At 44.6% G+C, this 20,213-nt stretch overlaps 1 protein-coding gene across 1 annotated transcript in view; it reads left to right on the top strand.

The window, feature by feature from the left end:
* Positions 1-20,213, top strand: part of OPHN1 (oligophrenin 1) — a 206,410-nt gene that overhangs the window by 78,119 nt on the left and 108,078 nt on the right. Inside the window, 1 exon segment of the mRNA XM_030208951.1 lies at positions 5,699-5,760. Within this exon segment, the coding sequence (XP_030064811.1) occupies positions 5,699-5,760 (62 nt within the window).

Below are 20,213 nucleotides of genomic sequence, written 5' to 3' on the forward strand. Positions count from 1 at the left end.
CCCAACCACCAGCCCCGCCTCCCACCACCGGTTCTGGCACAGACCGTATAAGTCTGCCCAGCACCTTCCCCACCTCCCGCCACCGGCTCTGCCACCCAATCTCGGCTAAGCTCCTTAGGATCCATTCCTTCTAAACAGGATTCCTTTATGTTTATCCCACATATGTTTGAATTCCGTTACCGTTTTCATTTCCACCACCTCCCGTGGGAGGGCATTCCAAGTATCCACCACTCTCTCCGTGAAAAAGTACTTCCTGACATTGACTGTGAGAGAGAAAGAGTGTGTGTGTGACAGAGATACCTCCCCCCCCCCTCTCTGGTGTCAGGCCCCCCCTCTCTCTCTCTGGTGTCTGAGCATTACTGTGCAGGACGCTGAGCTCTGGCTGTGCTTCAAGGAACTGACCAATCCTATTTAATAGAATGCACCTCCAACATTCTGAAGCCGAGAAACCTCGTGTAATTGGTCACTTCTGCTTGTGACGAACCCGGAAGTACGTGATGTCAATTCAGGAGATGGATACAGAGAGCAGGAATGCCTCAGCCATGCAGTCAGCTTCAGAATGTTGGAGGTGCCTTTTATTATATAGGATTGGAAACTGATAGACCCCTGACGCAGGCCTTTACGACCGAAACATGACTCGTGTCGGGTTACTTTTAGTAATTTGAAATAAAGACCTTGTTTAGGAAACACCTTCTGTGAGAGGACTCTTTTTGGATCCACTGTTTGTTTGTGTTGGCCTAAGTCTGTCCCCATATACATTATGGCAAAGACCACTGACCATTGTAGTAGTTGCATCTGGTTTCTGTCCTTTGGAAGGTGCTTCTCCAGAACTGTTCATTTTCCTCTAAATGAGGTCTGACCAGAGACTTATACAGAGGCACTATCATTTCCTTTGACCTGCTGGACATTCCTGCTTTTACCGTTGCCTTTTCCATCTGTTTGGGCCACCATAGAATCATCAGAAAGGATCACCATTGAGTCCTGCTGACCGTTCAAGCACAGTTTTTCAGATACCTTAGACCTCTTGCTCTGTCCAGCAGGGGCTTCAAAAGAAGAGTGCTTCAAAGCTGGACATCGTGGGTTGCTTCTTTGGTCACCGTCAACTGTCTTGCTACTCTGCCAAGCCACTCTCACCCTCAGGAATTGTTACGTTGAATACATAGGATATTTGCACTTGAGGAGCATCCAGTAGACTCCTATAACCGGGTAACCCCAGCATATATGGTACATCATTCCCTCCCCCCCCCCCCCCCATTCCCTCTAACATATCCTTGAACTCCTGGGGTACAGGCTCTTCAGTCTAGCGGACGTAAGGTACCACTGAAAAGCATTCTGCACCCATTTTCTAAGTTCTGGTACATACGGAGATCTGAGACATATTCAGAAAGATTTACAGGTTTCCTTCTCCTATACCTCCCCCAACTGCCCACAAACCCATGCCCTGCCCCTCTCACAACATCCCATAGATTAATGACAGTATCCCCCTTATTCCCCCTCCTACTGTCTCTCCAAGCATAGCCTCTCAAATTCTATAGTTGGTTGCACTAACACCCCCCTCATGCCTTTGTGAAACAGAAAGTGTGGCATGTGTACATAGGCAAAAACATCCCTTTGGCTTATCCCAAAACATTCCCTAATATTCTCACTCAAACGGTTGCATATAACTGTCTCCAGCAGCTGGCCACACATTCAGAAACCATTCCCCTCACTATACTGCCAACATTACTCTTGAGTAAATTCTGCTCTTTCCTCTCCCCCCGGCAGCAAGGAACTTACCCTTTGAGGTAAGGCTAAAGCAGCTAGGGCTGTTCAGCTTGGAGAAAAGACGGCTGAGGGGAGATATGATAGAGGTTTATAAAATAATAAGTGGAGTGGAAAGGGTAGATGCAAATTGTTTATTCGTTCCAAAAATAATAGGACTAGGGGGCACGCAATGAAGCTACAAAGTAGTAAATTTAAAACAAATCAAAGAAAATATTTCTTTACTCGACATGTAATTAAACTCTGGAATGCGTTGCCAGAGAATGTGGTAAAAGCAGTTGGCTTAGCAGGGTTTAAAAAAGGTTTAGATAACTTTGTTAAAGAAAAGTCCATAAGCCATTATTAAGATGGACTTGGGGAACAAGTCTTTTGAGCATTTTTATATATTGTAAAGTGGATCCTTATTTTCTCAGCGGTTGCAGCTCTCCACAGCCTGAAGAACACCTTCCAGTACTGCTCCTTTTTCCCTCAGAACAATGAAGCTTTTTATTGCCTAGGAGGGGCCTTCCTCCTTCCCTCAGTTGTGGCACCAAAACACAGTTATCGTTCACCTTTTTCAAGCCGGTTAGTTGCCCAGTCCAGGCTTCCACAACTGCTTCCTCTCCCTCCCTCCTGGGGGAGAGTTGCAGCAAAAAAAACAAACCCTGTTCAGTGTAGCGGGGTTTTCCCAAAACACAGTTCACTTTTAGCCAAGCTTTACCCCACTGCTCAGTTTAGCCAGGCTTTCAAAACACAGTTCAGTTCTAGCCAAGCTTGCAAAACACAGCTCAGTTTAGCCAGGCTTTCAAAACACAGTTCAGTTCTAGCCAAGCTTCAAAAACATAGCTCAGTCCAGCTAGGCTTTCAAAACACAGTTCAGGTCTAGCCAAGCTTTCAAAAATACAGTTCAGTTCTAGCCAAGCTTTCCAAAACACAGCTCAATTTAGCCAGGCTTTCAAAAATACAGTTCAGTTCTAGCCAAGCTTTCCAAAACACAGCTCAATTTAGCCAGGCTTTCAAAAACACAGTTCAGTTCTAGCCAAGCTTTCAAAATACAGCTCAGTTTAGCCAGGCTTTCAAAACACAGCCCAGCTTAGCCAGGCTTTCAAAAAAACACAGTTCAGTTCTAGCCAAGCTTTCCAAAACACAGCTCAATTTAGCCAGGCTTTCAAAACACAGTTCAGTAATGGCTTTGCGCGGGCTCAAAGCCTAGGGTCCCACCCTCTTGGTCAGTCATACTCCTACCTGACCTCCTCCCGCATGACCCGGCTTGGCCCCGCTACTTCCTTGGCTTTCGCTGAGCCAGAGCTGAAAAGTCCATCGGCTCTTCCAGGGTGTTCTCCGGTTCAGTCAGCTCCATAGGGCAAGGCTCACTCTCTCCTTCTCTCTCCTCAGGAGCCCAATCCATATTCTCCTCGCCCCGCCCTTCTCCCAGCTGCTCACCCTTTCTTTCATTAAAGCTCTTTGGTGGCTCTTCTTTCTCCACCCACCTGTTCCACCACCTCTTCCACCAGGTTGGAGAATCAGCCTTATTCCTTCCCCTGCGGCCCTCCTCTGGAGACTCCTGGGAATGCACATAGTTTCTCTTATCCCTGGTCTCCCTTGGGGCATGCTGGGAGTTGTAGTTCTTTATTTCTAGTTTTTTCCTGGGGAATGCCTGCCTATAACGGGGGTATTCTGGCCTATCCCAGGGTTCCTTTGGGGCCTGTCCTACATACTCTTTACAATATATATGTAAATTTTCCATGAGATGTTGTGAGAGCACAGCTTATCATTAAAATTATTGTAATTGCAACAATTGGGTGGAGGTGGCTTATAGTCAATAATTAAAATAAATGCACAAACTTAGATTCACCATTGGAGTGATATAAGGATTTGTGCTAAATGATATGAGACTCCACCTCGTTGCAATTTACAAGTGTTCATAGTGACTTTTTCCTATCTAAACACTTTTTAGTAGTTGATACTATACAATTGGAGAAAGTTAAGCCATATATATTTTTTTTATTTCTAGGGTAAGCAGCATAAAATGTATTATACTGTTCTGGGATCTTGCCAGGTACTTGTAACCTGGATTGGCCACTGTTGGAAACAGGATGCTGGGCTTGATAGATTTTTGGTCTGTCCCAATATGGCAACGCTTAAGTTCACTGCCAGAGGATAAGTACATAAGTAATGCCATACTGGGAAAAGACCAAAGGTCCATCGAGCCCAGCATCCTGTCCCCGACAGCGGCCAATCCAGATCAAGGGCACCTGGCAAGCTTCCCAAAGGTACAAACATTTTATACAAGTTATTCCCGAAATTGTGGATTTTTCCCAAGTCCATTTAGTAGCGGTCTATGGACTTGTCCTTTAGGAAACTGTCCAACCCCTTTTTAAACTCTGCCAAGCTAACCGCCTTCACTACGTAGTAACAGCAGTTAGCGTATCTGCTTGCCCTGGGATTGGTAGCATGGAATGTTGCCACTATTTGGGTGTCTGCCAGGTACTTGTGATGTGGATTGGCCACTGTTCGAAACAGGATACTGGGCTATGGACTATTGGTCTGATCCAGTATGGCTATTCTTATCTTCATATGCTCTTAACTAAATCTGCTTTCTTTAGCTTTGGTATACAGCTCCAGGCCACCCATTTCCTCAATTTAATGACTCGGCATGTTTTAGCATTAAATCCTAGCTGCCGTGCTCAAGACTCGTACTCAAACTTCACTAGATACCTCGTAATATTATCCTAACCATCTTGGGTGTCTATCCTGATGTAGACTTTGGTATTCTCTGCAAAGAGGCAAACCGTACCGGATGCGTCTTCTGCAGTATCACTTACAAAAATGTAAAAAAATAAAATAAAAAACAGACAAGGACTGAACCCTGAGGCGCACCACTGGTACACCTACATTTTCAGAATAGTAACATAGTAGATGACGGCAGAAAAAGACCTGCCCGGTCCATCCAGTCTGCCCAACAAGATAACTCATATGCGCTACTTTTTGTGTATACCCTACTTTGATTTGTACCTGTGCTCTTCAGGGCACAGACCGTATAAGTCTGCCCAGCACTATCCCCGCCTCCCAACCACCAGCCCCACCTCCCAACCACCGGCTCTGGCACAGACCGTATAAGTCTGCCCAGCACTATCCCTGCCTCCCACCACCAGCTCTGGCACAGACCGTATAAGTCTGCCCAGCACTATCCCCGCCTCCCAACCACCGGCTCTGGCACAGACCGTATAAGTCTGCCCAGCACTATCCCCGCCTCCCAACCACCAGCCCCGCCTTCCACCACCGGCCCTGGCACAGACCGTATAAGTCTGCCCAGCACTATCCCCGCCTCCCAACCACCGGCCCTGGCACAGACCGTATAAGTCTGCCCAGCACTATCCCCGCCTCCCAACCACCAGCCCCGCCTCCCACCACCGGCTCTGGCACAGACTGTATAAGTCTGCCCAGCACTATCCCCACCTCCCAACCACCAGCCCCGCCTCCCAACCACCGGCTCTGGCACAGACCGTATAAGTCTGCCCAGCACTATCCCCACCTCCCAACCACCAGCCCCGCCTCCCAACCACCGGCTCTGGCACAGACTGTATAAGTCTGCCCAGCACTATCCCCACCTCCCAACCACCAGCCCCGCCTCCCAACCACTGGCTCTGGCACAGACCGTATAAGTCTGCCCAGCACTATCCCCGCCTCCCAACCACCAGCCCTGCCTCCCACCACCGGTTAAATGCCGTTTACCACTACCCTGTGTGGTCTCCCACTCAGGCAGTTCCTAAGCCAGTCAGTCACTTTAGGGCCCATAGCAAATTAACAGCATGTGTTTGTGGTATGTTTCCAGTGCATCTGTGAGGGACGATGCCGTTTGTTTCAGATTATGCTGAAATTGCTCTCTTGCTGAACATTAGTGCAAAAATAAGGAGATAAACTCCTTTCTTTTCTTCTTTCTTTTCTCTTGCTCCAGCTGAATCCTTTAAAGAGTTTGCTGGCCTGCTCCAAGAAGTTGAGAGTGAAAGAATCATGATGGTAAGATGACACTTGTATTTCTGATCTTCAAATTTGAGCCCTTCTCTCTCTGTTTTTAATTTTTTTTTTCACTCTTTAAGGGACACTTTTACTAATGTGCAGGCCATTCCTGTGCACTAAGGCCATTTTTATCGTGTGGGTAAATTTCCGATTTTTGTATTTTCAGCGTTAATGGCCATGCACTGATTTTCCCATTAGCATGTGAGCCATCTTACTGCCTACAAAATAGATATAGGGATACGTTTACTAAGGTGCGTTAGCATTTCTAATATGCCCTTAAATATAAGGCGTGTTAAATACTAATGCACCTATACATTTCTATGGGCGCGTTAGCGTTTTGTGTGTGTAATCCATTTACGTGCGTTAAACACGCTAACGCGCCCATAGCGCACCTTAGTAAACATAAGCGGTAGTTGGTTAGCGCATGGCAGTGTAGTTGCATTAACAGATCAGCACAGAATACCAGGGCCTCCGAGAGACTAAGCCGGGTCCAGGGCAAGGCCGCCCCCTCCCTGCTGCCGCCGCCCCCCCCCCCCCCCTGCTCTCAGGCCGCTGGCGCCGCAGTCCCAAGTCTCCACCGGGCCCCCTGCATTCAAATTGGCAGCACCTCACCTCTATATGAAAGCAGCAGATCGCCTCCCTTCGGGCCTTCCCTCTTGCGGAAGCCAGATTGATGTGCTAATAACCCCTGCTGCAGAAATGCAGAGGGACGTTTTAGATATGGGAACGAGTCTGCCCAAACTTTCAAGTGGGAGTGGAAGGGAAGATCTACAGTGTGTTTTCTCCTCTGAGCCTCTAACATAACCCAGATGCCCAGAAGGCGTCTTCCTCAGGGTGACCTGGAGTAACCTGGCTTTAGTTACTTGGGGCATTTTTTACATGTATAAAGGTGTTTTATAGAATTACTGCAAGGGTTATGTGTGTGAAGGTGACGAGAAGTTCCTTTACACACACTTTTCCTCTACCTGTCTTCCAGGGTGGAGTGTGGGTACAGTCACAATTTTTTTTTCCTAATAATATAATGGCAAATTAAAATCAAAGAATAAACATAGAACAGAAATTCAGCAACAAGTTAATATTACCACTAAATATTCTAGCACAAAGGAAACAATGCACATAGTGTAGGCCACAACAGAAAGGGAGAACAAGGTCAGAAAGCCGTAGGAAGCTGGTCTACACCAAAGAAATAGTGGCCTAGTGGTTAGGGTGGTGGACTCTGGTCCTGAGGAACTAAGTTCGATTGCGGTCCTATCTCTTTCATAGGGCTATTTTATACCCGTATTGATTTGCTTATGTACAAAAAATCATTTTTATAGTTTGTAACAAAACACTTGACCATGCAGAGACGCAAATGTAGGGACCAATTCTTAACAGGCCCGAGATTTTTGCGTCTCTGCATGGTCAAGTGATACCCCGGTTTAATATTTGTATTGGGCAAAACCTGAAGAAGCCTGTAAGAAGGCGAAACGATATGGGCCCCGTTGTTTATTCAATCTGAGGGGTTATTGCGCTACTTCAGTGAAAGCTAAGTGTTGTTTTGAAGTTTTTACTGTCGTTTATTTAGATTGTAATATTCAGCAAAAAGAATGATTGTTTTGTTACAAACTATAAAAATGATTTTTTGTACATAAGCAAATCAATATGGGTATAAAATGGCCCTATGAGAGGTAGGACTGCAGACACTACAATCTCATGTAGATATTGGAGTCTTGCAGGTCAGACCTTGGTTAATCCTCGGTCTCTGAGGGCTATACCCATAGATTAAGAACTTTAAACTATTTTACCCTTTGGGTTTATTTTTTGCTGTTCACCAGTATTGTGGTATTAGATTACGGAAGTAAGGGGAATAGCTCACACTGTTTTTTTGCACTTATTACTTTGAACTAAGTTCGATTCCAACTTCAGGCACAGGCAGCTCCTTGTGACTCTGGGCAAGTCACTTAACCCTCCATTGCCCCATGTAAGCCGCATTGAGCCTGCCATGAGTGGGAAAGCGCAGGGTACAAATGTAACAAAAATAAAATAAAATAAATAAATAACATTGGAGAAAGAGCCGATCCCTGTAGGACCCCCGCAATATATCTATCCAACTTCAGAAAGGACTTGGTCCTTTAACACTTGATGTACTCAACACCCTAAAAATGAAAAGAACAACTGTCAAACAGTACGCCAATTCTCAATGAGCCTGCCATGAGTGGGAAAGCGCAGGGTACAAATGTAACAAAAATAAAATAGATACTATTGGAGATTCTACATGGAATGTTGCTACTTTTGGAGATTCTACATGGAATGTTGCTATTCCACTACGTGCAGGACGTCAGACTCACAGAAACAGAAGCCTGCGCAGCCTTCTACATGGAATGTTGCTAGTGGAATAGCAACATTCCATGTAGAATCTCCAATAGTAGCAACAGTGGAGGAGTGGCCTAGTGGTTAGGGTGGTGGACTTTGGTCCTGAGGAACTGAGTTTGATTCCCACTTCAGGCACAGGCAGCTCCTTGTGACTCTGGGCAAGTCACTTAACCCTCCATTGCCCCGTGTAAGCCGCATGAGTGGGAAAGTGCAGGGTACAAATGTAACAAAAATAAAATAGATACTATTGGAGATTCTACATGGAATGTTGCTATTCCACTAGCAACATTCCATGTAGAAGGCTGCGCAGGCTTCTGTTTCTGTGAGTCTGACGTCCTGCACGTACAGACTCACAGAAGCAGAAGCCTGCGCGGCCACATTGATGATCTGTAAGGGCCGACTTCTACATGGAATGTTGTTAGTGGAATAGCAACATTCCATGTAGAATCTCAAATAGTAGCAACAGTGGAGGAGTGGCCTAGTGGTTAGGGTGGTGGACTTTGGTCCTGGGGAACTGTGGAACTGAGTTCGATTCCCACTTCAGGCACAGGCAGCTCCTTGTGACTCTGGGCAAGTCACTTAACCCTCCATTGCCCCACGTAAGCCGCATTGAGCCTGCCATGAGTGGGAAAGTGCAGGATACAAATGTAACAAAAATAAAATAGATACTATTGGAGATTCTACATGGAATGTTGCTACTATTGGAGATTCTACATGGAATGTTGCTATTCCACTAGCAACATTCCATGTAGAAGGGTGCGCAGGCTTCTGTTTCTGTGAGTCTGACGTCCTGCACGTACGTGCAGGACGTCAGACTCACAGAAGCAGAAGCCTGCGCGGCCACATTGGTGATCTGCAAGGGCCGACTTCTACATGTAGAATCTGAAATAGTAGCAACAGTGGAGGAGTGGCCTAGTGGTTAGGGTGGTGGACTTTGGTCCTGGGGATTGAGGAACTGAGTTCGATTCCCACTTCAGGCACAGGCAGCTCCTTGTGACTCTGGGCAAGTCACTTAACCCTCCCCATTGCCCCATGTAAGCCACATTGAGCCTGCCATGAGTGGGAAAGTGCGGGTACAAATGTAACAAAAATAATAAAAAAAAGTAAGTAAAGATGAGTAAACAGCCGAGGCTGGATATGTAACGGGGGCTAAGGAGAATGACCCTAGAAGACACCTTTTCCCTTCAAGAAGAAATTGCAGTTGCAAAGTTTCATACAAAAATATATCTGTTACCCTGATAGGAAATAAAACATTTGCATTGAAAATGCAACTGAACACCTGACCCCCAACTCCATAACTAATAGAATGCCAAGAATTGCTTTTGTCTAAAGTTGGTGCTTTTCTTTTCCTCAGAAATATTTCCTGAATTATTACTTTAAAAGGAGTGAAGCCTGTGAAAACTGGGATTACTTTAATCAGTGGGATCTGAGTTAGAGACTTAAGTATATGTATTGTTAAATAATTTCTGGTTTTTAAAAGAGAGAGAATGTAATCAGATGTATTATTTCTAAGTAATATTGGACAATAAGTATGTTTTCAATGAAACGATTTGACTATACACCGTATTGGCCTTGAAGAAGCCAACCAATGTGGAATAATGAATTAGACGAGTAATATCTGGGGATAAACAGGTTAATACCACGTTTTTTTTTTTTCCTGTTTACTGTTTAATTGATCTCCTTGTCTTGTTTCACTCTCCCTATTTAGTGGTCTAAGGAAGAGAATAGAATTACCTGACTGAAATAATTCCTATATATTACTTTCTCTGTATTTCTGGCAAGTTGTTTTGTCGCTTGTAAAAATTTAAATGGTTATAAATAAATTTTTTTTAAAAAGTTGGTGCTTTTCAACTGGTGTGCCACAGGAGTTGAAGGTCATTTTACTTTAAAAAAAAAGGTTTTTTTTCTTGTCTCTAGTGGTCAATAATTGTTTGAGTAAGTGTATAGTCTACTAATTACATCTAATTATTAAGGTGTACCCATTAAGAATAATGAATGTTCATTGGATATCCTGAAAACCCAACAGGACTAGGTCTATCCCGAGGCCTGGGTTGGGAATGGCTACCTTAGGGGCTGTGTGGGACAGGTCAGGATCCATTAGTGCTGCTCTTTTAATAAAGAGAATATTTGAGAGAGTAAAGAGAATCCTTTATAAGAGGCCACCCAGCAGGAAAGGCAGATAAGCAGACATATTACACCTGTTTTATTCTCAGGCGAGTGGCGTGTGTTCACATGCTAATAAGAACTGCATGTGTGGAGTTTATTCATAGGGGTTAATTGTCTACAGTTAGGTGCCGGGATGAAATGTTCACAAAAACACAAGGGAAATAGACTAATACTCCTAAATGGAAAATTAAAAAAGTGGTATCCAAACTGAGCAAAAGTGGTGAAAACATCTAGGACAACAACAAAACTTGCTAAACTAAATCCAGGTACTACTACTACTACTACTATTTAGCATTTCTATAGCGCTACAAGGCATAGGCAGCGCTGCACAAACATAGAAGAAAGACAGTCCCTGCTCAAAGAGCTTACAATCTAATAGACAAAAAATAAAGTAATCAAATCAATGAATGTGTACAGGAAGGAGGAGAGGAGGGTAGGTGGAGGCTCAGTCCACCAATAAGAGCCAACCTCATTAGTGATGTCACAATGGCTTGATTGCCTGATACTTGGCTCACTTCTGATATTGTGATGTCATAAGGGAAAGGGAAATGGGACTTGATATACCGTCTTTCTGAGGTTTTTGCAACTACATTCAAAGCGGTTTACATATATTCAGGTATTATTTTGTACCAGGGGCAATGGAGGGTTTAGTGACTTACCCAGAGTCACAAGGAGCTGCACTGCACTAACCAATAGGCTACTCCTCTACTACTACTACTACTATTTAGCATTTCTATAGCGCTACAAGGCATACGCAGCGCTGCACAAACATAGAAGAAAGACAGTCCCTGCTCAAAGAGCTTACAATCTAATAGACAAAAAATAAATAAAGTAAGCAAATCAAATCAATTAATGTGAACGGGAAGGAAGAGAGGAGGGTAGGTGGAGGCGAGTGGTTACAAGTGGTTACGAGTCAAAAGCAATGTTAAAGAGGTGGGCTTTCAGTCTAGATTTAAAGGTGGCCAAGGATGGGGCAAGACGTAGGGGCTCAGGAAGTTTATTCCAGGCGTAGGGTGCAGCGAGACAGAAGGCGCGAAGTCTGGAGTTGGCAGTAGTGGAGAAGGGAACAGATAAGAAGGATTTATCCATGGAGCGGAGTGCATGAAAAGGGGTGTAGGGAAGGATGAGTGTGGAGAGATACTGGGGAGCAGCAGAGTGAGTACATTTATAGGTTAGTAGAAGAAGTTTGAACAGGATGCGAAAATGGATAGGGAGTCAGTGAAGGGTCTTGAGGAGAGGGGTAGTATGAGTAAAGCGACCCTGGCGGAGGACGAGATGGGCAGCAGAGTTTTGAACCGACTGGAGAGGGGAGAGGTGACTAAGTGGGAGGCCAGCAAGAAGCAGATTGCAGTAGTCTAAACGAGAGGTGACAAGGGTGTGGATGAGGGTTTTGGTAGAGTGCTCGGAAAGAAAGGGGCGGATATTATGGATGTTGTAAAGAAAGAAACGACAGGTCTTGGCGATCTGCTGGTAGAAGGCATCATAAAGCAAGTAAGATGGCCATGTGATCTCCTATAGCGCACAGCTATCCAGATCTGCAGCACCTCATATATATTAATCATTTGCCTCCTATACTGGGATTAATCTTTATATGATAAACAAAATTTTGGGGAAACAAATTTATGCTCATTTAAAGTCAACCCCAGTTCTTAACTGACGCCCAAAAGGACACAGTGCTGAAGGTAAGCAGAGCTCCCGATGCCCACGACATGAAGAGCATGAATGTCTCTCTATGTCAGGTGTTCAGCGCTGCGTGCATCTAGTAGCGCTATACAAATGTTAAAAATAATAATGGCGTTTCGGTTTCACAGATCCTGCTCCTGAGGAGGGCCGAGCACTCCTGTAAGTCCGCAGTTATGCTCTGATTTTAGGTGTCAACGCTAGCTCAAAGGCTGGTGGAAATCTCACACCTAACTGGGGGGCAGTTAAGCACATAACCTGCTAGGCACACCCTTAACCCGCCAGGGTCCACAGCCCCTCGCAGTTGCACACTGTGGATTTTACCTGTGCAATTTTCAGAATCCCCACTAAAGGGCCACTATGCTGATGTAACTGCCAAATAGACCAATTAACACATAATTGGTTAATGCCTGTGAGTTGTACCTGCTAAGTATAAAATTGTGCTCGCAAGCTTATAGAATTAGGAGGATGGGGGAAATTGTATAACCTAGGCTTAACAGGTGCATGCCTATAGGTTTAGAATACTAGCACGAAGAAGCAAAGAGTAGGAAGGGTAGGCTCTTCTCAAAAACCGGAGGAGACGTGATGATGGAAATCAAATCTTTATGGCCAGAAAAAACAGAAACGACTCTACACAGCAGCTGTGTTTCGGCGAGCAAAGCGCCAAAACAGTTACATTGTATTTTAAAATACAACATGTATCTGTGTTATTTTTAAATGTTTTATTTTAAGATATAATATTGTTTACATATGTTTTTTATGCATACATTTGTTTTGAATTTATTTTTTATATATGTATACTTTAATTGTTTGTGTTTTATAGAATTGTTTTCTTTGCAACACCTTCTTTACATATTTTTATGTATATAGCTTTAACAATTATTTATGTGACATCTTTTTAATCATTTTATTTCATTCTTATATTGTTTATTATTCGATTATATATGTATATGTGTATGTATATATAATTACGTCAGACTCACAGAAACAGAACGAAGCCTTGCGCCGGAAGAAGAGGACCTTGGCAGGCGGGGGCTGCGGTCCCCCGCCAGCAAAGGTAGGCAATGGCGACAGCGGGTTGGTAGCGGGAGGGAGGGTCGAGAGGGTCGTCGGCAGGAGGGGGTCAAAGTTGTTGTTGGTGGTGGCGGCGAGGGGGGGGGGGATCGACGCCACCGGGGGGGGGGGGCTAAGATGTGCCCCCTCACTTCAGGCTCTGGACCCCCCTCCTGCCGAAGTCTGGCTACGCCCCTGTCCCAGAGTAGACTGAAGTAGGTTCTTGGGTGTCCTGTTATACATACTGAGCGTGACCATACTGAGTACAGCTAAAATATCGTGGCTGCTACATGGACACTGCAAGATTAAGATAAGTCCCGGTTTTGTTTTTTTTTCATTGGGACATTGCCAGAATGGGCTATAGAGTGTGCGCATTTAAAGAAGCACAAGATTGATATTGACATTGAAGTTAAAAATAGAGCATGATTGATTTGCATGTAAAAGCTTTTTGAAAAACCTAAAAAAATATTTAAAAACCCTCATTGGGAGGTTTTTGGGATCAGTGATGACTTTCTCAGTGTGAGCTTCCATGAAATGTGTGTTCCAGTTGCCACAGTCGGATGAGATCCCTTTCCTCCCTCAAAAAAGAGTGTTGTTGAATCTTCACTTTTTCAGTGTCTGTTATACAATTAGCCAAAAATGCATATTGGGGTGGGCCCAAAAGTGGACTGAGGGGGCTAGCAGTTCTTTCCTTCTTTCCCCCTCCGCCACCGCTGCAACTGCAGCATTGAGGCATACCTTTGCTGACGGGGATGCCAAGCCCAGCCAACTGAAGAGGTCTCCGTAACTCCCACCTGTGCTGCAAGAGCAGCACTCAACTGCCAACGTACTCCAGTGTATGCCCAATTCAGTCTCTGAACTGAGCGTGCACGAGAGAGTCGGCGTCAGAGGGCGAAGTGCGTTTGCTGACTTAAGTGGGGAGATATGATAGAGACATTTAAATACCTATGCGGCATACATGCACAGAAGGGGAGTCTCTTTCAATTGAAAGGAAACTCTGGAATGATTGGGGCATTACCTACAGACTTGAAAGCAATCAACGAAACAACTATCTTTCGAAAATCTCTGAAAACATTCTTCTTCAACAAGGCCTACAATGAGAACCTACAGCCTCACTAAGTCACCTCACCAACCCACTCAATTATGAACGCCTACCTTCTACAACTACCCTAATCACTCCCTTCCTTCTTCCCTTCCTAATCGCTACACATTACTAACTGTATCTGATATCCTGAAATGACAATGTTAACAAATCTATGTAAGCCACATTGAGCCTGCAAATAGGTGGGGGAATGTGAGATACAAATGCAATAAATATAAATATAATATAGGATGAAGATAAAAGGGGACATACTCAGAAGTAACCTGAGGAAATACGTCATCATGGAAAGGGTGGTGAATTCGTGGAACAGCCTCCTGGTATCTGAATTGAAGAGAGCTTGGGACAGGTACATGGGGTCTCTAAGGGAGTGATGGGGAGAGTAGATGGTATGGATGAACAGACTGGATAGGTCATATGGTCCTTGTCTCCCTACATTTTTCCATGTTAATTGCTGCTCAGACAGCACAGGTAGGACTCGCGGAGGAGACCTCTTCGCCTGGCGGGACTTGGCATCCCTGCCAGCCATTAAAGTGGAGGGGGCCCAAGCCCACCCTCCCATGGCTATGCTACGGCTTCATAAGCACCCATGAGTCACTGATTTATTGACACTTGTTAATTGCCTGAATAAGATAAACTCAAAGTGATTTACAATAATAAAACATCTAACCATTAAAATTTAACAAACTTGTTTGATAACTTTTGAGGGTAAAATTGTTTTAATTTTTTTTTTTCACTCAAAACAGCTTTTACACTTTTTCTGAATTCAGGAGAAAGTGTTCGCCTTAGTATTTAGCAACTCAGAATTAACTCTTAGGTTGACTGATCCGTTCACTTGGTGCAGTTTCAGCTTATGGCATAGTTTATATCATTTCCTTAGACTATAATAGACAAAGTCTTCACATAACTGAGAGTTTTTTGTTTCTTGTGCTTTAGTGTTACTGCCTTATGATTATGTAGCTAGTATTGCACAAAGGGGTTTTCCGTGGCTCTGACATGTGCCGTTAGCAGCCACTGAGAACCCCATGCAAATGTATTCTAATGAGCTCATTAGCATTCTCACGTGTATTCAAGGGGGATGCACAGCTCTAGAGCAGCACTAAGTTAACCAAAATTTTACTGCTGCTCTGGAGCTGTCGGAGAGGACAGAAGCTCAAGCAGGCAGCTGGAAGGCTGCCTCCTGCTTCTGCTTTCTATATCTCCTGGCACCCCCCCCCCCCCCCCCCCGATTTTTTTTTTTAATTTCCCTGGTGGTCCAACCCCTCCCCCAGTCTTCTTTATTTATTTTTTTACATTTCCCTGGTGGTCCAGTGGACCCTGACCCCTCCTCCCGAATCTTTTTTTTTTTTTAATTTTCCCCTAGTAATCCAGTGAACCAGACCCCTTTCCCCCCATGCATGCACACACCCCCTCCCGACCCCGGCTCCACCTGCATCCCTGCTCTGCTGTGCTAGACGTGTCTTTGATGCAGCCGCTGTTTGTTCATTCAGAGCAGGAGCTGTAATAACCCTGTTGGGACTCCTGTGTGTGATTTATCTCTGTAATTGGCAGCTGTCTTCCCTGTAATTCACTCCTCTGGCTTTCCTTTTGTCAGGCCTTTTAGTCCAAGGAGCTGCTGGCTTCCTGCTCTTTACTCTGGTTCCAGAAAAATAGGGGAGCAGAAGGAAGGAGGGGGGGGGGGAGGGAGAGTCACAGGGGGCCTTTCACTTAGTGCTGGGGATTTCTTGGTTTTATTATCGTTAATCTTATGGTTTTTCATAGTGCTACAAAGTGTACACAGTGCTTTACAGAGAAACATAACAGACCCTGCCATTTGGAGCTCGCTGTCCAGTCAGTCCAGCACGACAAAACAGGGGCTGTGCACAGGGTTAGCTTGGCTTTAACATAGTAACATAGTAGATGACGGCAGAAAAAGACCTGCACGGTCCATCCAGTCTGCCCAAGAAGATAAATTCATATATGCTACTTTTTTATTTGTACTGTCCTCTTCAGGGCACAGACCGTATAAGTCTGGCCAGCCCTATCCCCGCCTCCCAACCACCAGTCCCGCCTCCCACCACCAGCTCTGGTACAGACTGTATAAGTCTGCCCAGCACTATCCCTGCCTCCCATCTACCAGTCCTGCCTCCCACCACCGGCTCTGGCACAGACCGTATAAGTCTGCCCAGCACTATCCCAGCCGCCCAACCACCAGCCCTGGCACAGACCGTATAAGTCTGCCCAGCACTAGCCCCGCTTCCCAACCACCAGCTCTGCCACCCATTCTAGGCTAACTTTGAGAGTGCACGGTGCAGATAGAGGTCTTGTGCACAAGCTAAAGCTACCCAAACCTTTGGGCTACACACCAGTGCACGACATGTTTAAAATCTTGGTAATGAGGCTAATTCAGTGGCGATCTGCAAGATCCATTATGGTAACATAGTAGATGACTGCAGATAAGAGCCATACGGTCCGTCCAGTCTGCCCAACAAGATAAACTCATAGTATAAGGTGCGATACATATACTTGATCCTGATTTGTCTTTGCCATTTTCAGGGCACAGACCGTAGAAGTCTGCCCAATACTGGCTTCACTTCCCAGTTACTGAAGTTGCCATCTAATTACCGCTAACTTGTTTGGTTCCACGTCTTCTATACAGGATTCCTTTCAGGTTTATTTTCAAAAGAGAAGGGCGCCCATCTTTCGACACAAATCACAAGATGGGCGTCCTTCTCCCAGGGTCGCCCCAAATCAGCATAATCGAAAGCCGATTTTGGGCATCCTCAACTGCTTTCCATTGCGGGGATAACCAAAGTTCACGGGGGCGTGTTGGAAGCATAGTGAAGGCGGGACTGGGGCGTGCTTAACACATGGGCATCCTCGGCTGATAATGGAAAAAAGAAGGGCATCCCTGACGAGCACTTGGCCGACTTTACTTTTTCTTGCGACCAAATCTCAAAAAGGTGCCCGAACTGACCAGATGACCATCGGAGGGAATCAGGGATGACCTTCCCTTACTCCCCCCCACCCTCAAAAAAAAAAAAAAAAAAAAAAAACTTTTAAAAATATTTTTTCCAGCCTCTATGCCAGCCTCAAATGTCATACCCAGCTCCATGATAGCAGTATGCAGGTCCCTGGAGCGGTTTTAGTGGGTGCAGTGCACTTCAGGCAGGCGGACCCAGCCCCATCCCCCCCTACCTGTTACACTTGTGGTGGTAAATGTGAGCCCTTCAAATCCACCAGAAACCCACTGTACCCACATGTAGGTGCCCCCCTTCACCCAGGGCTATGGTAGTGGTGTACAGTTGTGGGGAGTGGTTTTGGGGGGTGGGGGGGTTGAGGGGCTCAGCACACAAGGTAAGGGGGCTATGCACCTGGGAGCTTTTTCTGAAGTCTACTGCAGTGCCCCCTAGGGTGCCCGGTTGGTGTCCTGGCATGTGAGGGGGGACCAGTGCACTATGAATACTGGCTCCTCCCTCAACCAAATGGCTTGGATTTGGTCGTTGCTGAGATGGGCGTCCTTGGTTTCCATTATCGCCAAAAATTGGGGACAACTATGTCTAAGGTCGACCTAAATGTTGAGATTTAGGCGTCCCCGACCGTATTGTCAAAACAAAAGATGGCCGCCCATCTTGCTTCGATAATATGGGTTTCCCTGCCCCTTCGCCGGGACATCCTACGAGAATGTCCTCAGGAAAACTTGGGCGCCCCCCCCCCCCGTTCGATTATGCCCCTCCACGTGTTTTATCCCACACATTTTTAAATTCTGTTACCCTTTTCATCTCCACCACCTATTGTGTTCCAGGTATCTACCACCATCTCTGTGAAAAAGTACTTCCTGATATTATTCCTGAGTCCCTCCCTCCTCCATCCCCCCCGCAACCTAAATTCATATCTTCTAGTTCTACCACCTTCCCGTCTCTTTAAAAAGTTTGTTTGGAAATTAATACCTGAACGTCTGTATCGTGTCTAAGAAGCGGAGTTGCACTTTCCAATTTTGTAACACGAGCAACCAGCTTACATGTCAGACCTGATTGACTTACCACCTAGGAATGCCAAAAGATCATCCCGCACATTCCTTGATCTGCACTTCCCCAGCTGCAAAGGAATGAAATACAAACTAATGCATGCGTCAAACTTCACCTACCTGAGCACGCAGTTATGGAATGCACTACCTCGCATCTTGAAATCGGTCTACGAAAGAACGAACTTCTGCTCATTACTGAAGACCCACCTCTTTAATAAAGCCTATCACAAAGATCAACCAATGTGAATATGTACAAATCGCCGATCTATATTTAGAACTGTCTCTTAATATCTGCTTGTACACGATGAGTCTGTCTTATTATCATCATTCTGACCATAACCCTGCAATACTAAATGTTTATTAACTAACATTCTTCCACTATTCATGATGTATTGTAAGCCACTTTGAGCCTGCAAAGAGGTGGGATACAAATGCAACAAATAAATAAAATCAACCTTGCTGATACATTTAAAGCACAATTGGTATTCAAAACCAGTACCCTCATATACAAAATGTTGGGCCTCTTTTATCAACTATTAATTCAAACTGTATAAACCTTTTGATAAAAAATAGTTTTACACATATAAACACAAAACCCGTGTAACATGCAACACATATCCCCCACCAGTGCTTATAACGTTACTGGAGCTTCTTATTTAATTAAGCATATACATACATCCTCTGCTAAGATATTCTAAATATATCAATATAGCCTTGATGATTATTCGTAGTCCATAATCCATATCATACTTGGGTTAGTACAGCGGCCTCATATGTCCGTGACTCTACAGATTTTATTCATACTTTGGATCAGATTAAAGATCAAGGGCTAGTTAGGGATACTACCTTTTTGGTGGGCCTTGACGTAGTAGCCCTGTACACAAATTTACCCCAAGATGGAGTTGTTGAAGTAGCTGGTGCCTATCTGGAACGGTGTGACATCCCTAATGAAAAGAGATTAGCTTTTCGCCAGCTTCTCTTTTGGGTCATTGGGTTTAATTATTTTCAATTTGAAAAGATGTTTTATCGCCAAAAGAGAGGTATAGCTATGGGCGCTACTGTTGCTCCCTCATTAGCTTGCCTATATATGACAAGATTTGAAGAGCAATACGTCTATCCTTCCCCATGGCACGAACATATCGTGCTATGGCGTCGGTATATAGACGATGTAATATTGTTCTGGAAAGGCTCGGAAGAAGAATTGGGTAAATTTATAAAATATCTGAATAGGGCCGATCCATGTGTTCAATTTACGGCGCGAATTTCCAGGGAGGTCATGGAATTTTTGGACATTAAAATTAGTAAAACGAATTATGATGACTTATCGACTTCCATTTATAGGAAAAGTACTGATAGAAATACCCTGTTACATTATTCAAGTTTCCATCATACAGCGTTAAGAAAAGGGGTCCCTGTTGGACAATATTTGAGATTACGTAGGTTATGTTCTTCTTTAGAAGAATTTAAAAATCAGGCTTATAATATGACAGAGAGATTTCTCCAACGAGGGTACCCACTATCAGTACTTAAACGGGCTTACAAACGGGCCCGATATGCCCAGAGGGATTGGCTTTTTATCCCAAAACAGAAATCAAAGGTTAAACCAATTGCTTGTGTTCTTCCGTTTTCCCGCAGGGCTCCAATGATCGGACAAATAATTCATAAGTTTTGGCACATTTTAAGTATTCATCCAGTGTTCAAAGAACACCCAAAAATGGCATATAGTCGTAAATTAAATTTAGGTGAGTTGGTGAAACGTCCTCGCAGGAACAAATCTGGGGGACATCATTCCCCATGTAACAACTGTGTGTATTGTAAATACGCGATGTCCACGAATGTTTTAGATATACCAGGTTTTCAAAATAAATATTTTTATCTTCGATCTGTTACGAATTGCAATAGTGAACGGGTAGTTTACTGTATAATTTGCCCGTGTAAAAAATATTATATTGGACACACAAAAAGGAAATTGAAGATTAGATTAGTGGAACATATCAGCAATATCAGGAATATGAGGGATGATGCCCCTTTGGTTGTTCATTGGAAGGAACACAAACATACTATAGAAGATATAAAGTGCATAGCATTGCTACAGGT

Source organism: Microcaecilia unicolor, chromosome 7 (genome assembly GCF_901765095.1).
Source record: "Microcaecilia unicolor chromosome 7, aMicUni1.1, whole genome shotgun sequence".
Lineage (NCBI taxonomy): Eukaryota > Metazoa > Chordata > Amphibia > Gymnophiona > Siphonopidae > Microcaecilia > Microcaecilia unicolor.